Source organism: Grammomys surdaster, unplaced genomic scaffold, assembly GCF_004785775.1.
Source record: "Grammomys surdaster isolate TR1022 unplaced genomic scaffold, NIH_TR_1.0 1036, whole genome shotgun sequence".
NCBI classification, from domain to species: domain Eukaryota; kingdom Metazoa; phylum Chordata; class Mammalia; order Rodentia; family Muridae; genus Grammomys; species Grammomys surdaster.
In genome coordinates this window covers 1,803,423-1,820,191 of record NW_021605455.1, presented here as the reverse complement: position 1 = coordinate 1,820,191, position 16,769 = coordinate 1,803,423, and the positions used below count along the sequence as shown (strand labels likewise).

Sequence of the window (16,769 nt, the reverse complement as noted above, 5' to 3'; positions counted from 1 at the left end):
AACTCGGAGATTTTTAGCCGCTTAGCCTGTTTCTTCATTGCTCAGAGTATTAAACACCATGAACGAGTGTTTCGAACTTGAAAAGGAGGGTTTCTGTATCTGATGTGATTAGGGCTATAAAAAAGTCACCAGGATAAATATAATGCAGGGGTTGGGGATTTGAGAAAACATATCAAAGCAAAGGTATTTGCGGCACATAATTTTAGAAACTTGTGTAAATCTGATAAATCGTCAGATCTCAAAGCAATCATTCTCATGGAAGGTTCGAGTAATTTTATGCTACCCGGATGTTCGGGATTTAAAATGTGTCCCTTCTCTATACAGCTCTCGACATTTTGGGAAACCACTGTGTGCATCAATAAATAAATCATCAATAAATAAATTCATCCAGACAGTCTCCCAATGTCTTCCCCATACCCTCAAAGTGAAGTACAAGCAATGAACAGTGGTATACAATGTGATGTCCTCCACCTCTTCAACCGGTTTAACTTCACTCCCACACCAACTTGCTCAGTCTACGAAGCTTGGTAGCTCTTTTGCTCTTGGCAGCTTTTTCAGTCTTTAAAGACTTCTGCTTCCCTCAGGGGTGCTGTGTGAAACTGCCCCATCTTTCTCCATCCTCCTCCTCTCTGGCCACCTCTTTTAGTGCTCAGTCTCAGGTATCATTTCTTCTGGTTAACTTCAACATTCTCACAGCGTCTGAGCATCCCCAGTGTAAAGCCTCCCACCCTTGTCCCACTGCTTGCCTCTCCCACTAAAATGCAGAGCTCTGTAAGTTGGAAGGGCCATTGCCTTTTCCTCTGTGGACGCGCTAAAGAGACATTTAAATCAACTAAACTCATCCATTTAGCTCTGGTCTGGGAAGACTTAAACCTCGACTGCAATGGCTTCCACATCTCGAGGATGGTTTCTGCATACTGCCCTAACTCGAGTTCCAGGGTCTAGGGAGGCTGGCGTCCACATTATACACGCCCGAACGGTAGATATAACGACCACAGAGTATCTATCCACCCGCCCGGGGGAAACTGAGCCCAGATCTCAGGAGAACAGTGCTGCGCGTGCGCAGGCCTAAGAGGGCCGGGCGCCACAAGGACGCGGCGAGGCCAGGCGGGTGAGCCGCGATTCTCCAGGCAAGTGCAGGCCTTTCCCCAACCCGCTCCCAGCAGATGCCGCCTCCGGCAGGGGCGCGGCCGCCATTCCCAAGCCCTCCGTCTCTTGGTTGCGCGCGCGCCTCCTCACCCTCGCAGCCCGGCTGTCCTCTGGAAAGGCCCGCGCGCCGCCGAGCACACCTCCCGACCCGGATGCAGTCCTGACGTGCCGGAAGTCCCGCCCAGCGTCCCAGCGCAGCGTCTGGGGCCTCCGATGTTCCACTGGAGCTGTGGATACTTCTGCTGTTGCTCAGTATAGGACCCCCGTACCATAGCACCATTGCTCGAACGCTGCCTCCTCCCTCCTTCACTTGCCTATTTCTTGTCCTTTTCAGAGGCCTTCATAATCCTTCAACACCCTATGCCCCATTTTCGTTACTTGAACAGCGTTGGCATTTACTTCTGGGTCCCATTAACTTCAGGCAACGACATCGTCCCATCAGCTTTCCTAGGCTGTTTTTTGTTTTTGTTTTCCCCATGAGAGCTCCCACGAGCCTTACCTGTGTTTAGGTGAGGAAGATCTTGGTCCACTTGTCTCAGCCTTCCTTCCTTACCATCTTTTTCTGCACATGTTAGTAGTCACTGCTTGTCTCCTTTTGATCCAAATACATTTCGTGTAGACATGGGCATCCGTATATGTACACTGTGTGTGAGGGTTAATTTTCATTGTCAACTTGACTATGTTTGAAATCACCTAATGACACACCTTTGGGCATGTCTGTGAAGGTGCTTCCAGAGTTTGCCCTAGGAAAGGACCTATCCTTAATGTGGGCTTAATGTACCATCGTATGGACTAAGGTCCTAGGCTAATGACAAAGGGGTTAAGGAGAAGCCAGATGAGTGTCTATATTCATGTCTGCTTCTTGAGGATGAATGACCAGCAGGCTCATGTTGCTGCTGTCGTGCTTTTCCCCACTATGATGGACCATATCCTTAAACCATAAACAAAAGTTAATCCATCGTAAGTTATTTTTGTCACAGCAGTGAGAATACACATGAAAATGAGCTAACAGAATAGTTTACATGCCCGGAACCTCTTCTGTGGGATCGCTGATGACTCTGACCCACAAACCATAGCTATTAGAGCACCATCTAACACACTCTCTACCCAACGTTGCAGTCTGTAGTATTACTGAGGCCGCTGAGGGAGACCCACCTCTCCTTGAGGCATGGGGCAGGTAAGTAGTGTTAAAGCACTATTCCAATCTGTTAAGATCGCTTTGTGTATTAACGTTTTTATTGTAGGCATTGCTCTATAAGACACTGTGGAACAGGCTGCTGGCAGATTCAACCTTGTGGCCCTGCTGCTTTGAGCAAAAAGACTAAAATAGTCACCCTGACTTCTCTATGCCTGCATTAGTCATCCAGGACACTCCACAGATACTGTGGTGGCTTGAATGACAATACCAACAAACTGCATGCTTAGTTATCAGTTGATGAACTGTTTGGAAGGGACTGTGTCCTTGTTGGGGGAAGTGTATCACTGCTGGGTGGGTTCTGAGGTTTCAAAAGCTGCCTTGTCCTGTTTTGTCTTTCGTCATCTGGAGATCAGGATGTAAAGATCTCACATACTGCTTCAGCACCATGTGTGGTACCATTATGTGCTACCATGACCCCAGCATGAGGGTAAGTCTGACCCTATGAAACTGTAAGCAAGCACCCAATTAAATGCTTTTTAAAAAATGAGTTGTCTTGGTTATGGTCTCTTCACAGCAGTAAAACAGTGACTAGGACCTATGTCTTTAGATGACATCTCTGATAACTATTCTTGGTTGTCAAGTTGACTGTATCTGGAATTAACTAAAACCCTCACTGGAGACATATAAGGATTTTTTTTTCATTTCTTTTTATTGCCCTTTCTACCCCCCTATCTGCCCCCCTCCTTTTTTTTGAGACAGGGTTTCTCTGTGCACTCCTGGCTGTCCTAGAACTGAAGGCCATAATGGAGGAATTGTTTTCCTAATTAAATCATTTGAAGTGGGAAGACCTGCCTTTAATCTGGGCCATACCTTCTGCTGACAGCCGATAGAAAGGACATGGAAGAACAAAGCTTGCACTTTTTGCATGCTTGCCCTTGCCCTGCTAGCAATTCCATTCCTTCACTAGCATCAGAGCTCATTTCTTCTGTACTCTGGCATATACTGAAGACCAGCTATCCACCCTTGTGGACCGAACAACTAATGGATTCTTGGACTGTTCATTGGTAGACAGTCATTGTAAACCACTCTAATAAATCATATATATATAGTGTGTGTGTGTATTCATTCTATTCATTCTATCAGTTCAGTTCCTGTAGAGAATCCAAATACAACCATACCCCATCATTGCCGAATACCCTACAGTCTGAAGGTGCAACCTAAGGCAGGTCTAGATCAAACAATTTGCATCAGGCATTTTGTTAACAAGCCTTATACAATAAGTTTAAGACTTGAAAACTGTTCCAAATTAAATTAATAGGTATTTTTATGTTTTACATGGGCAGTGAGGTAGGACCAAAAAATATTGTTATGACCCAGTCTGTAGAAACAGGAATACCCTGAATTGACTGCATTTTAAAGATCTGATTTGAGGCTCAAACTTGGATATAATCATCTTCAACAATTTAAGAAAATTAAATGAGGCGTGAGTCACCAAGACTAGTCTGTTAGCTCTGAGACTAGAGGAACATCCTAGAACCAAGCTCCTCACAGGGGCCAAGGATTTTCGGACATTTTCTGGGTCCAGCTGACAGCTTGTAAGTCCAAACAAAAGATCCACTCTCTCCAATTGAGACATTATCAGGAGACCTTCAATATCTGCTCCAGTTAGAAGTAACTTAAAAATTATTCAAGGATCTTCTTGATTTATGTCAATAATTCAGTTAATTTACTGAAGAAACAAAGATTATAAATATTAACACTCATTAAATTTCTACTCAGCAATTTTACAGTACAGAACAAAACAGATCAACAAATTCATAACACCAGGTCTATACAAAGGCATAAGTCAAGACGTTTAAAGTGGAAAGTCAACTTTATTTATAAAAGTTTTCTATACAGAAAGATGCCATCCCACCCCTTTAAATTATTGTAACTGAAACATTTCACACAATATTTGCACGGTTTAAATCTACCTATATAAAGCTGAACAACAGTATTATGGGATGAGCAAAGGACCCCACAAAGTTGGCCTAAGACATTAACAAAAGACATAAGACAAAAGCTATCTAGCATTAATGATCTATTGACAGACAGAATGAGAAACTAAGAATCATACCTACAGCATGCTACTCCACCAAGAAATGTCTGGGCGAGGCGATTGCTTCACAATAAACTAGAGCAGGTTAGGTTGTGACTATATGGGCTGATTTTTGTCAGCTAACAGTTACACTGATTTTATAAAACAAATCCTTGTAAAACAGGGAAGACTTCCTACCAAGGAAAATATGTAAATGTTCTAGTCTCACTGTTCCGGTCAGTTAATAAACAATGGCATAAAAAGAACTTAAAACCACAGACAATTGGTTTCCAGAATTAAGAGTTCTCTCTGAAATCAGGGTATTGCCCTGTACAGTTACCTATAAATTTCTTTATAGCAGAAACGATGTAGACTAGTTAACCAAAGAGTTCAAAATAAATTACCCAAAGACCAATTTGTTAGTTAGATATAACTGTTACTTTAAAAAAACTCTTAAGTTTATATAGGAAGTTAACACTCAGGTCGTATCTAAATGGTAAGGTATTCCAAAGCTTTGGAGAAAATCCATCCCTGAGCTGTGAAAGAGCTGTGTAAATGACACAGGCAACAGTCCTGTGCCCTTTCATAGCCTTTACCTATTAGTCCTGGAGTGCTTCAGCCTCTGATGATCTGATCTACAAGTATAACTACAATTAAAAAAAAAATCAGATAGATGAAAACTCTGGTTTTATTATCAACTTTACTTTTTTTTTTTTTGTCAACTGCAAGATGAGCCTGCTGAAACACGAATATTCCAGTCACAACAGAAATAGTAACTTCTGGGCTTTTCTTCTTCTGAGTCTCTGATTTCCCAATGATGTTCAGCCAAATAACAAAAGCAATACAATAGTAATTGAGTTTACTATTATCAATGGCACTGAAAGGGAAAAAAAAAAAAGCCTGTTAGTATAAAAAACAAAAACAAAAAAATTAAGCAGCAATAAGTAGCTTCCAAGGAGTATGGAAGTATCTAACAGTATACATCATAATCATACAGTAATAGAAATAACAGAAAAGTACACAATCCTAACACCAAAGACATTATCTTTTGGTAGATGAAGGTGAACCAGGGATGCCTCTGTACCCCTCCCAAAGGATGGGACTGGAGGTTTGGACCACCATGCCCTGCCTCACTGCACATCTGGATGTGTGGGGCACCACTAGATGGTTCTGGTGCAGCTCTGGGAACACAGAGGACCAGACAGATCAGCACAGCTGCACACTTGAGAAGAAATACAGTTCGAAGAAGGTTCTGCAGGTTCATCAGAGAATCAAATTATTAACAATGAATCCTAAGTTATGATTAAGACATGAAAAGTCTCTAATCCCAACATATAAATACAAGGTGTCTGAACTCTTTCTTGATTGAAGAGTTGCTCCAAAGTAGTTTTCAATACAATGGCACATACAGAACCTTCATTTCACTCTTGGAAAACCTGCATGATGCTACATTACGAGGTAGAAGCCACAGTTTCTAAGCAGTAAGGACATCATTTTGTCTTTCTGCCCTGACAGGAAACACATGGAGTGTACTAGTAACACTGCATCTCCTAGAAGAAAGACGCAACGGAACAAAGAGGCCAGCAACTGAAGCAGTGAGTCCAGGTTACAGAACAAAGAGGCCAGCTACTGAAGCAGTGAGTCCAGGTTACAGAACCCACATTCCGTTACAAAGAGAACCGACAGCTCCCACTCTCCATGCTTGGCGTCTGAAATCCGACCACCAACTGTAACTTCAAATGTCCAAGTTCTTACCTCTCATCACGGTTCTTACAGATCGAATAAGGTTCATTAGCTGAGATTTAATTCCTGGCTCCTCTCCGAATCCACCAATTCCCTGGTCTGTTCCCCAGCCAACTGTGCAAGAGAAAGATGATTAGCTGAGCTAAATGTCTCATGCACTCGACTTGTTACCTCATTAGCCATCTTATAAAAATTAGTTTGAGCCCTGTGAAGATATTAAGTATAAACTCATACATCTTAAAGTCAAAATATTGAGTTTAATGGTTTTTTCTTTTGATAGTGGCATTAACCATATTTTCTTCATTCAACTATGAGTTTATAAAATCTACAGTTCAAATGGTTCCATGGCATTCGATTCAGTAAAGATGGCAACTGTTACAACCTGACTTTTTTCTTTCTTCAAAATTATCAAAGGAATCTTTTGTCAATGCAGAACTAAAAAAAAAAGAAAGCATAATACTAGGGGGAATAATTCAATTTAAAAGTTATACTACCTAACAAAGTACCAATATGAAAATGCCTCTGTGGGCAAATGTTAAAGTGTGGTTTAGGTAGGCCTTCGGAGCACACCCTTTTCCTTGATCGTCCTTCACTTCTGCATTCTGAGCTATGCTCTGTAAACCAGTCCTTTACCTCCCTCCGTCTGTCATTCCCTGTTACAAACCACTTTTAGCTGGTATATGCTGGTTCTTTAAAGTGTTTGTTACTTCTTCTAATGAGTGCCCACCTCAGGTCCTTCTTCCACTCTCCCATGACTAGAGTTTAATTAATTCCTGGCATGCTAACCTCTAATCATGATGACTGAGACCAAGTCTCTTTATACATGAAAGAACCAAGGACCAGGCAATGCTCACTTGATGAGCTTTTGATTGGGTTTATTGGGTTAAATAATGGCTGCCTGCATTTGTGTCATGCTGTGACATAACATTAATTTAAACTTCAACTTCACAAAGAGCCAATTTTAGTGCTGACACTCCACCACTCCAAGCCTGGCTGAGGGTCTGCTTCTAGCTCTTCAGCTTCAAGGATGTTAGTGGTTTTTGCCCTTTTTGCCGTTCACCACAGATGGTCAAGTTAAATGTCTCTTAAATTTCACTGCTTCAATCCCTTTACATTTTTCTCTTAAAGAGTTAGGACTTTTTATCTCAGAATTGGATAATGATGTTCACTGGACTGCAAACCCCTTAAATTGGTATTCTGGAATGTGCTAATTACCAATAATCAGCTTCGGCATCCATTGGGTGGGTAAACTGAGGCAGCAGCCAATGGGAGTCAGTGCTTAGAGCCACAACTGGGAGTTGGTCCAGATACTGATGGGACTGTTGCCTATAGCAGCCAGTGATTAGAGATATTACTCAGCAGCTTTTCTCTGAGGAGCAAAGCTTAGTTTATAGGGGCTGGCTTAGTCTGTAACATCTGGGCTTTCCTAATGTGTCCAGGTCACAATAAACCTTCCTTCTCTTTATTCCTCAAATCCCATCTACTGTAAAGACTCTTCTCCTTGGTTAGGGGGTTTCAAGCATTTCCCATTTTATTACAGATTCCTGGAGGACAGGGACTCCAATTCAGTCATCTGTCTCATGTTTCCACTCTCCCCCATACCTCAGCCTTTAAGTACTCAGCAAATGCTTGTGGAACTGAACTGAATGTTGAACCAATCTTGCAATTCTGGGTAAATCCCACTTGATCATGATGAATGGTGTTTTAATACATTGGTGGATTTTTTACATAAATATTCATAAGAAAGTTATACATATTTTATTTGTATGAGTATGTGTGTGTGCTTGCTTGATTTATGTGTACCACATGCATGCAGAAGCCAGAAGAGGGCACTGTGAGCCATGATAGAAACCCAACCCAGGTCCTTTAACTGCTTGCTTTTTTACTGAGATTGAATATGTTCTCTCAAAAACAAACGCTCCTCCTCCTCCATTTGATGCGTGTATGCTCAAGAGGACTCAGAAGTGTCTGATTCTTACAGAATCACCACTAATCACAGCTGCTGTGCTAGAGGAGAGTTCAGGAACCATCTGGAGCTCTCTCCCTCCGTTGGGAGTCCTGCTTCCAGATCCTGATGTGGTTTAGTGGGAGAGCACATACATTGTGTGCACGAGGCCCTGGGTTCAAGGGAAGGTTTTTCCACCTTAAAAACAAAACAAAACTTTTATGTGTATGGATGTTTTGTCTGTATGTCCATGTAACACATGCGTGCCTGGTGCCTTCAGAAGCTTGAACAGGGCATCAGATCTCTTGGAACTGGGGCCACGGGTGCTTGTGAGCACCATGTAGGTGGTGAGAATTGAACCCGGGTCATCTGAAAGAGCAACAAGTGCTCTTAACTGCTGAGCCATCTCTCCAGTCCCATTTTTTCACATTTTAAAATAATTACCTAAGTATATACAATGTCTCTTGGTATGCTCTTTAAGGGAAAGTTTGTGTTCTTTCAGAAGCCTGGCTTCCCATGAAAGCCTGCCTGTCAGGCGGTCAAGTCAGGCCAGGGTCTACTGGCAGACTCCCTGGCCTGTTAACCATGGACTGGTAAGAGGGGATACACTTGAAGCTCAAGGCGAGGGGCTGAATGTTCTGCTAATCTTGGAGGAAGCAACAAGGAGGAATATGGAGGCCTCAAGAAGGGTAGAGATACTGAATGTACATCAGCCACTGTCTCTGCTGGCTTGTGACTTTGTTTCCCACGATACTGTACAGTATATAAAGCCTAAGAGAATTAAACTTGGGGTTGCCCCAGTACTGACTGGACAAGCCTCTCAATTTCTAACCTATGTCTCCGAGTCTTTCCTATAATCCTCACTCCCCCCTCAGAGGACTGCTCGACTTCGCACCAGCCATCCTGGTACACTTCCTCGTTCTCACTTAGACCCTCTGTGCTCTTCCAACTGGCTTGGGTGTTTGATATGATAGGTCAAGACTCAATCATTCCTTCAAACCCACCGTTCTGTATAATTAGTATGTTATTATACTGTCATTATTTCTTTTTGGAAAATCATTTCTTAGTTGGGATGGGGAGAGAGTTCTTTTGCTTGGTTTTTGTTGTTCCTGAGACAGGGTCTCCAAAGCCAGCCTCCACTCCCTATGCAGCTGAAGATGACCATGGCCTCTGACCCTCTGCTTTCACCAAGTGCTGGGTTGTAGGAACATGCTGCTGTGGCCAGTTTTATGTAAGGAATCAAGGCCAGGGCTTTCTGCATCCTAGACACTGTCTCTACCAACTGAGCTATACCTCCAGCTGACAATCATTCATTGACAGGACCATCCTTCAAGAAGCAAAACTACAACAATTAGTTGGGTGCCAATTCTTTTTGTGCCTTTCTGTGCTGTGACTAAAAGGCATGTGCCACTCCTGCGTAGCTGAAAACTGTCATTTTAATGAAACTCCACTGTCTAGGTCTTCTGATTGGTCCAGTATGTTTTCCCGCCAGCTGTTCTACCTCCACTTAACATTACATACTTGAGGAGATCTGTAGTCCCAGGAGTCAGTTCTGTGTGCTCCCCTTCTGCTAGCACTCTATTTGCCTCTCTGTAACTGTGTTAACTGGTAACTGTGTACAGTGCCTGCAGATCTCAGAAGAGGATGCTGGAATCCCTGCAACTGGAGTTACAGGTAGCTGTGAACCATCATGTGAGTGCTGCGAACCGAATCTAGCTGCACTGTTAGAGTAACAAGTGCTCTTAACCACTAAGTCATGTCCCCAGCCCTTTTTTCTAGTAATTTTATCTTCTCACACAGCTTCATTTACTATCTGTACTTAAAACAACTATCAACTATTCTGTATCTATTTGCACATCCCAAAGAAATCTTAAAGAGGACATGTCTAGGCTTATTCCATGATTGTTTTGCTTTCTGATCTAACACCATGATCTAATTTTCCTCCAAGCTTTTCCTAACACTTGGCTTCAGCCAGAAAACCAGCAAAAGTTTTTGGTTTCATCTATTCTCCCTCATCACCAGTGTCCAATATGCTCTTTGTGTGTGGCTGGGGGCAGCAGGGACTAAACTTAGTCCTTATGCACAAGAGCTTATGTCTACCCTCCCTTTGGATTTCTGAGACAGGGTCTCACTAACACGCCCAGTGTTCATTTTTAAACTCACTTTTTAGCTCAGTTTGGCCTTACCATTTTAAGCCTCTCTAACAACAGGTTGTCTTGTTTTCTGGTCTGTATTAGTCTCCTAGGGCTGCCTGACTAAAGCAACATGAACTAATGCTTAACACAATAGAAATCACTTTCCTACAGTTTTGAAGGCCAAGTCCAAAATCAAGCAGAACCTACTCCTTCTGGCAACTGAGGGGTAATTCTGTCCTTGCTTCCAATAACATCTGTCTGGTAGATGCTGGAGCTCCTGGAGGGTTCCTTCGCTTGAAGCTGAGCCACTCCAACCTCTGCCTCTGCGATTCCACTCTCTTCTTCATGAAGTGTATGTCTGTGTGCCTCTGTGTCTCACTTTCCTTGTAAGGACACCAATGATTAGATCTAAGGCCTACCACCTAATCCAGTTATGAAGAGATCAATTTAATTATAAACTTTCAAAGACGGTGTTTCTAAATAAGGTAACAGTCATAAGTACCGCAGAGTTAGAACACAATTCAACTCATCACATGATCACGGAGAGTTTTCTGTATAGTCAGTCCAGAGGTAAAGAACTGGACTCTGCAGTCAGTATGCTCAGCTGTGCTACCTTCTACCCATGTGATCCTACAAGCCCACACGAACACACCCACCCACGTGCTCACACGAACCCACACACACATACACACACATGTAAAACACCTAACACAAATCCTGCACACATTAAGGTCATACTCCTCTACCGCCCTATCTGAGATGGCACTTTCCAAATCCAGTCCTCTCCTTTCCCTTCACTTCTCCACAGTAAACCTGAACAGGGACTCAGTAACATAAATCTGGCCAAGTCCCTGTTCACAACTATTCCACCTGCCTTGGTTTTCATGCCAGGGTGACACTGCACAAGGCTTCGGCCTCCAGACTTTTCCCAATCCTTTTCCTTCACCTAGTTAATATTTATTCACATATCAGACTTCGGGGCAGACTCACTTCCTCCAGGTCTTTACAGATTCTCATTTTCCTTTATATAGCTCTACATCTTTCTAATATTTAGCATATCTGTTACTCATTTTAAATTAGACTCCATTTTAAGGGCAGATGACCTCTGTTACATAGGTCTGGTACGTTTTTGTATTCATCTCTTCCTAATTAATAAATAAAACGCATCATTCTTCGTTGTGCGTTTGAGGACACAGTTGGTAAACTTCAACCAATCACTCACATCATGCAGTCCTGTCTCAGTTTTGCCCTATACAGCATGAAGCAACTGGACCAGGCTGGCATGAAGATTTGATTGCCAAGTCACAGAAACCATAATGTGTACGTGTCTTCGTTTTTGTATTCTTTGATTCCAGTCCTTGGTATACTGTAGGCACCCAATGGAGCGTGCGTCTTGAATGGCTGGGGACCCTGCTTCCTCCTGTTCCCATTAACCCAACTCCCATCAACCTCTACTGCTCTCCATCATTCATTCTCCCCATCGATCATTCCAACAACGAGCACTCTGAAAAAAGCCATGTTCCTCCTCCACTCTCAGCACTTAAGTCAAAACTCACACGCTAGCTTTTCCTTCTGTAAGTCGGCAACAAAAAAATGCAAGTAAATGACTAAGCGAAATTCAAGGCGGGCACAATAGAGTCTGAGTCCCTCCGCCACCGGTCCCAGACCCCAGACATCCACCCCAGCTCGCTACGTAGGGACACCCCTCTCCTAGCCAGCCGGGTTCCCAGAGCCCGCCCCCCTTACCCCGGCCGGGGCACTCACTGTTCTTGAGGAAGCGCTCCTCGTGCAGCACGGCGATGGCATTCACGCACAGGAGAGCCGCCTGCATCAGGGAGTACAGCGTGAAGGCCATAGTTACTTCAAACTGTCCCCAGGCCCGACTTACTTCTTCCCGGACACCGCCCGGGACGTGGCGCCGCCACCTACCGCGTCCAGCTACGGAAGCCCGCGCGGCCCGAAACGCGCTCACGGAGCAGCCCCGCCTCCGCTTGTATAGCCCCGCCCCACGCTTAGTAGTCTGCCAAGTCACTGACCAGGGAGTGGACCACAAGGAGTCTAGAACACAATACAGTAGTCATTCTCTAAGGACAGGGGTTGAAGAATTCACATGTAAAGTATTGCATAATTTTAAAATGTCCTTTACATTTTGAAGTAAATGTTTTTCGAACTTTTTTTCTGCCTACTTTTGCTTGTTTGTTTAATTTGGCTGTAAGATATGAACCACCCTTGAGGCTTATATTGTGTTTCTGTTGAACCCGCTGCCCCACGTTTCCAAGACTGTGTGAAAAGTCTGTATTTAGATTTTACCTCTGAAGATGTGAAGACCATCAAAATGTTTCTCTGTGTAGCCCTGGTTGTCCTGAAACTCACTCTGTAGACCAGGCTGGCCTCGAACTCAGAAATCTGCCTGCCTCTGCCTCCCAAATACTGGGATCAAAGGCATGCGCCACCACTGCCCGGCATACAAGATAACATCTTAACATTATTCATAGAAAAACATTCTCTCCTTAATCAGACTCTATCCAGAACGGTAAAATAAAGCAAATTCTTTCAAATTCATGGCAACATGTGAATACATTAACGTTTCTCACAGTGATGGTTGAAGCTCTAGTAAGATGATGACCCAGCTCTCTCAACAAGTTCGCCCAGTGCCTTGTTGTGGGAACAGGAAACCAACAGAAACAGGAAGTGATTGAAGACTATGGGTAGATGGAACGGAAGTTGGAGCATGCAGCCAGAGCAATTCGTTCCTGCTGTGTAAAATTTTCTTACCACCATAAAAACGAGGTTAATCTCTCTGGGCTTCTGCCACTTTCACTTATATAAAATTAGGTGATAATAATCTCTGAGGCCCTTTCCACTCCAAAAAATCTACCAAAAGCAGTTTAAAATATAAGATAGTGGACCAGGCAGTGGTGGTACACGCCTTTAATCCCAGCACTCAGAAGACAGAGGCAGGTGGATATCTAAGTTCAGTCTAGTCTAAAGAGTGAGTTCCAGGACAGCCAGAGCTACACAGAGAAACTCTGCCTTGAAAAACCAAAATTATAAATAAAGACATAAACATGAAAAACTTTTACAAAGGGGCTGAAGACATGGGTCAGCAGTTAAGAGCACTGGCTGCTCTTCCAGGGGTCTTGAGTTCGATTCCAAACATCCACATGGTGGCTCATGACCATCTATAAATGGATCTGATGCTCTCTTCTGGCACGCGGGTGTACGTGCAACAGTGCATTCATTTATAAGATAGTATACATGCTGCACTGCTGTATTATTTAATTCATTAGTTCTCAAAAATCCGGGCTTGTAGCCTAAGCAGTTAATAGCAGATTATATCCTTTAAGACAACTGTTGCTTTATTTTCAAAGAAATTCAAAAGCCTAGAATTGTATTATATATATTTAAAAAGTAGAGGTTATAGTTTATTTACTTACCTTGAGACAGGTTCTCACTGTCTAGTGCTGGCTGGCCTGGCATTCTCTGTAGACCAGGCTGGTCTAGAACACACAAAGATCTACCTGCTTCTGCCTCCTTAGTGCTGGCATTAAAGGCTTGGGCCACTATGCCAGCCCAAATTGTTACAATTTTTAAAAATCTCTCAAAGGACCTGGGTATGGTGACTCATGCCTTTAAGTAGGGCACTAGGGAGGCAGAGGCAGAGGTGTAGAGGGGCAGAGGGGCAAAGAGAGGCAGAGTGAGGCAGAGAGGAGAGAGGCAGAGAGGGAGAGGCAGAGAGAAAGAGAGAGGCAGAGAGACAGAGAGAGGCAGAGGCAGAGGCAGGCAGATCTTTGAGTCTGAGGTCAGCTTGGTCTACACAGGGAGTTCCAGGACTTCCTAGGACACACAGAAAAACCCTGTCTCAAACAAAACAAAACCATTTAAAACAAACAAATATCTTTCAAACAACAACAGGTAAAGACATGTGTTAGCCTGCATTTTTGAAGGTTGATTGTTTTAAAACTTGCTGTGGTTTGGTGCTGAATTTCTGATGGATGTTTGAGAAGGTTTTATGTATTCCTGTAATCACCTTATCAGATGTTTTTGCTGGAGGTGGGACTTTGTTTTTTACAAGGTCAGACAGTGATAACCTTTCATCATTTTCTCCAAGGTGCTTTGTTTGTTTGGGCTATTCTTTCTGGGCTAAGAGATAACACAGTTTGCTTTCATACAATTCTTTATCATAGACTTTCTTTGATACTAATTTGGAACTACTAATTTGGAGTCTGTTTTTATTTGCTTGACAAGAATCAAGGGCCTGAGGTCTTCAATAACCAATTTGTTTCTATCTGCAAGGGAAAGCAGTAGTTAAAAGTATATATGGGATCAGGCTGGAGAGATGGCTCAGTGGTTAAGAACACTTAACTTGGAGAGGACTGGGTTTCGTTCAATCACTACCAAGGACACGAGCATCTATAACGCTGGTTCCAAAGGATCCGACACCCTCTTCTAGCCTGTTCTGGAATTGCACATATGAATTGCACCAATATACATCCAGGCAAAACTACCCATACCCACAAAATAAAAATAAATGAATCTTTTAGAAATAAACTATATATGTCTAGAATAATCCTCATATTTGGTTTGGATAATGAATAAGTGAATTTGGATAAAGGATAGATGGAGGTTTTTGTAGAAAAAGGAAGTTATAAGGTTCAAACTTGACTGCTATATATGATTTTTTATAAGTGATAGTTTTTTCTTTATCCCACCTACCTCCCAAATAAAGGAAGCTGTGACTATTAGATTTATTTAATCAAGCTTTACAGCACAATATCTGAACAATTATTAATCTATTCTAATCCTGTAAAATAATCTGGCTACCTCTCAGGCAAAAAAATCCCCAAGATTCTTGCATTTTAGTGTTGATCTGGCTGCCCTACTCCAGGTGCGTTCTGTGCAGTCTCCTGGTCCTTCTCCTCCTGGTGAATCTTCTCTTCCTCCCTCTCTCTTCCCCTCCCCTTGCTGAGCTCAGAAGTCTGGCCCTACTCACTCCCCTGCTCAGTCATTGGCTGATCAGCTTTTATTGACAAATCAGAGAATAGATGGAGAGCAATGCTTACACTATATTGAGGCAAGACGTACAGAAATCAGCATTTAATCACCACCACTACCATTACCACCACCATCATCACACACACATACACACACAGGTACACTCACACATACATATTCACACATATACATACACACACACACACAGACACACACACACATACACACACACAGAGACACACACATACACACACACACAGACACACACACAGACACATACACATATACACACACACATACACACACAGACACACACATACACACACACACACAGACACATACACACACACATAATTTTTACACTGTGCACAATAGCAATATGGTCACTGACAGTGACACTGGTCATCTGAGCTACGTTCGAGGACTTGGTCCTTATACACATGAGAGATTACATTTACGGAACCCACTTTTCTTCTTTTTCCCACTTCCTCTTCCTCTCCCTCTCCCTTTCCTTGTATTGATGCCTTTAATTTAGAGTTGTCTGATCTTTAACTTGAGGTTCCAGCTTTGGCTAAGACTGAGGAGAAAGTGATAATGTGGCTGCTTTGAGTAGAGACCTCAAGAGACCGTCAATATGCCTGCTTTCTTTTTCATGCTTTGATATTGTTAGAAACAAACAACACCGACCACTTGGATGAGCACCACAGAACAGGTCACAGCCAAGACCCCCTCCATCAGTCATTTCCTGTCCAATCTCAGACCCCTGAGAATGAATGCTGGTAGCTTTAAGTCAGGAAATTTTAGGATTGGTTATTCTATGGTACTACTACCCAGTAGGCTTCTTTTGGATCTACATATGCTTACTTTCTTCTAATGGTCCCAATACAGTGGAACTCAGTGATCCTGGAGGCTCACATTTACTTTACCCATTCAGAGAACACTCATCAACTCTAGGCTGATAATTCAGCTGACTACCCATCCTCCTTGGGTATCTGTTAGATATTTCAAATTGACCTTGCTCCGAACAGAAACAGACTTTTCTTCTCAAACTGACTTATGCGTCAACTCATTTGAGTGAATGGCAACTCCAGACTGGAAATGAAATTTTCAGCATCATTACTGACTCTCTCTTTTATTTATATATCCTGCATACTACCCAGCAGTTGCTCCTGGTAACTTTAACTTCAATAAATACTGTGTTTTAAATGTTCTCTCCAAAATCTAAGATGAAATGTAACCGACTTTGTAACTTACCGTGTGTGCGTATGTGTGTGTGTGTGCGCGTGTGTCTGTGTGCGTGATATGTATATGTGGTGGGTATGCATGAGTTTGCAGGTGTAGATGCCCATGCTTATGCAACTAAAGCCAGAGGAAGAGGTTGGGTGTCTTCTATCATTCTCTGCTTTATTCCCTTGACACAGTCTCTCATTGTATATGAAGCTCAGTTAGGCTGCTGGCCAGTGAGCTCCCAGGCTCTGTCTGTCTCCACCTCCAACCCGAGGTTGGAGGCACAGGCAGTTACAGGCAGGCACAGGCAGGCACAGGCAGGCACAGGCAGGCACAGGCAGGCACAGGCAGGCACAGGCA

General features: G+C 43.1%; 2 protein-coding genes across 2 annotated transcripts in view; both read right to left on the bottom strand.

Moving 5' to 3' along the window:
- The window catches only part of Hdhd2 (haloacid dehalogenase like hydrolase domain containing 2), a 30,044-nt gene extending 28,743 nt beyond the window's left edge, over positions 1 to 1,301 (bottom strand). The window contains exon 1 of the mRNA XM_028783216.1: positions 1,240 to 1,301. The gene's annotated coding sequence lies outside the window, so the exon portion shown is untranslated. The remainder of the gene's footprint in view (positions 1 to 1,239) is intronic.
- A 2,840-nt stretch (positions 1,302 to 4,141) lies between these two features.
- Ier3ip1 (immediate early response 3 interacting protein 1) overlaps positions 4,142 to 16,769 on the bottom strand; it is a 16,058-nt gene continuing 3,430 nt past the window's right edge. The window contains exons 2-4 of the mRNA XM_028783236.1: positions 11,952 to 12,245; positions 6,120 to 6,221; positions 4,142 to 5,241 (exon numbers count right to left, since the gene is read on the bottom strand). Of these exons, the coding sequence (XP_028639069.1) occupies positions 5,186 to 5,241; positions 6,120 to 6,221; positions 11,952 to 12,245 (452 nt within the window). The 3' untranslated portion in view covers positions 4,142 to 5,185. The remainder of the gene's footprint in view (positions 5,242 to 6,119; positions 6,222 to 11,951; positions 12,246 to 16,769) is intronic.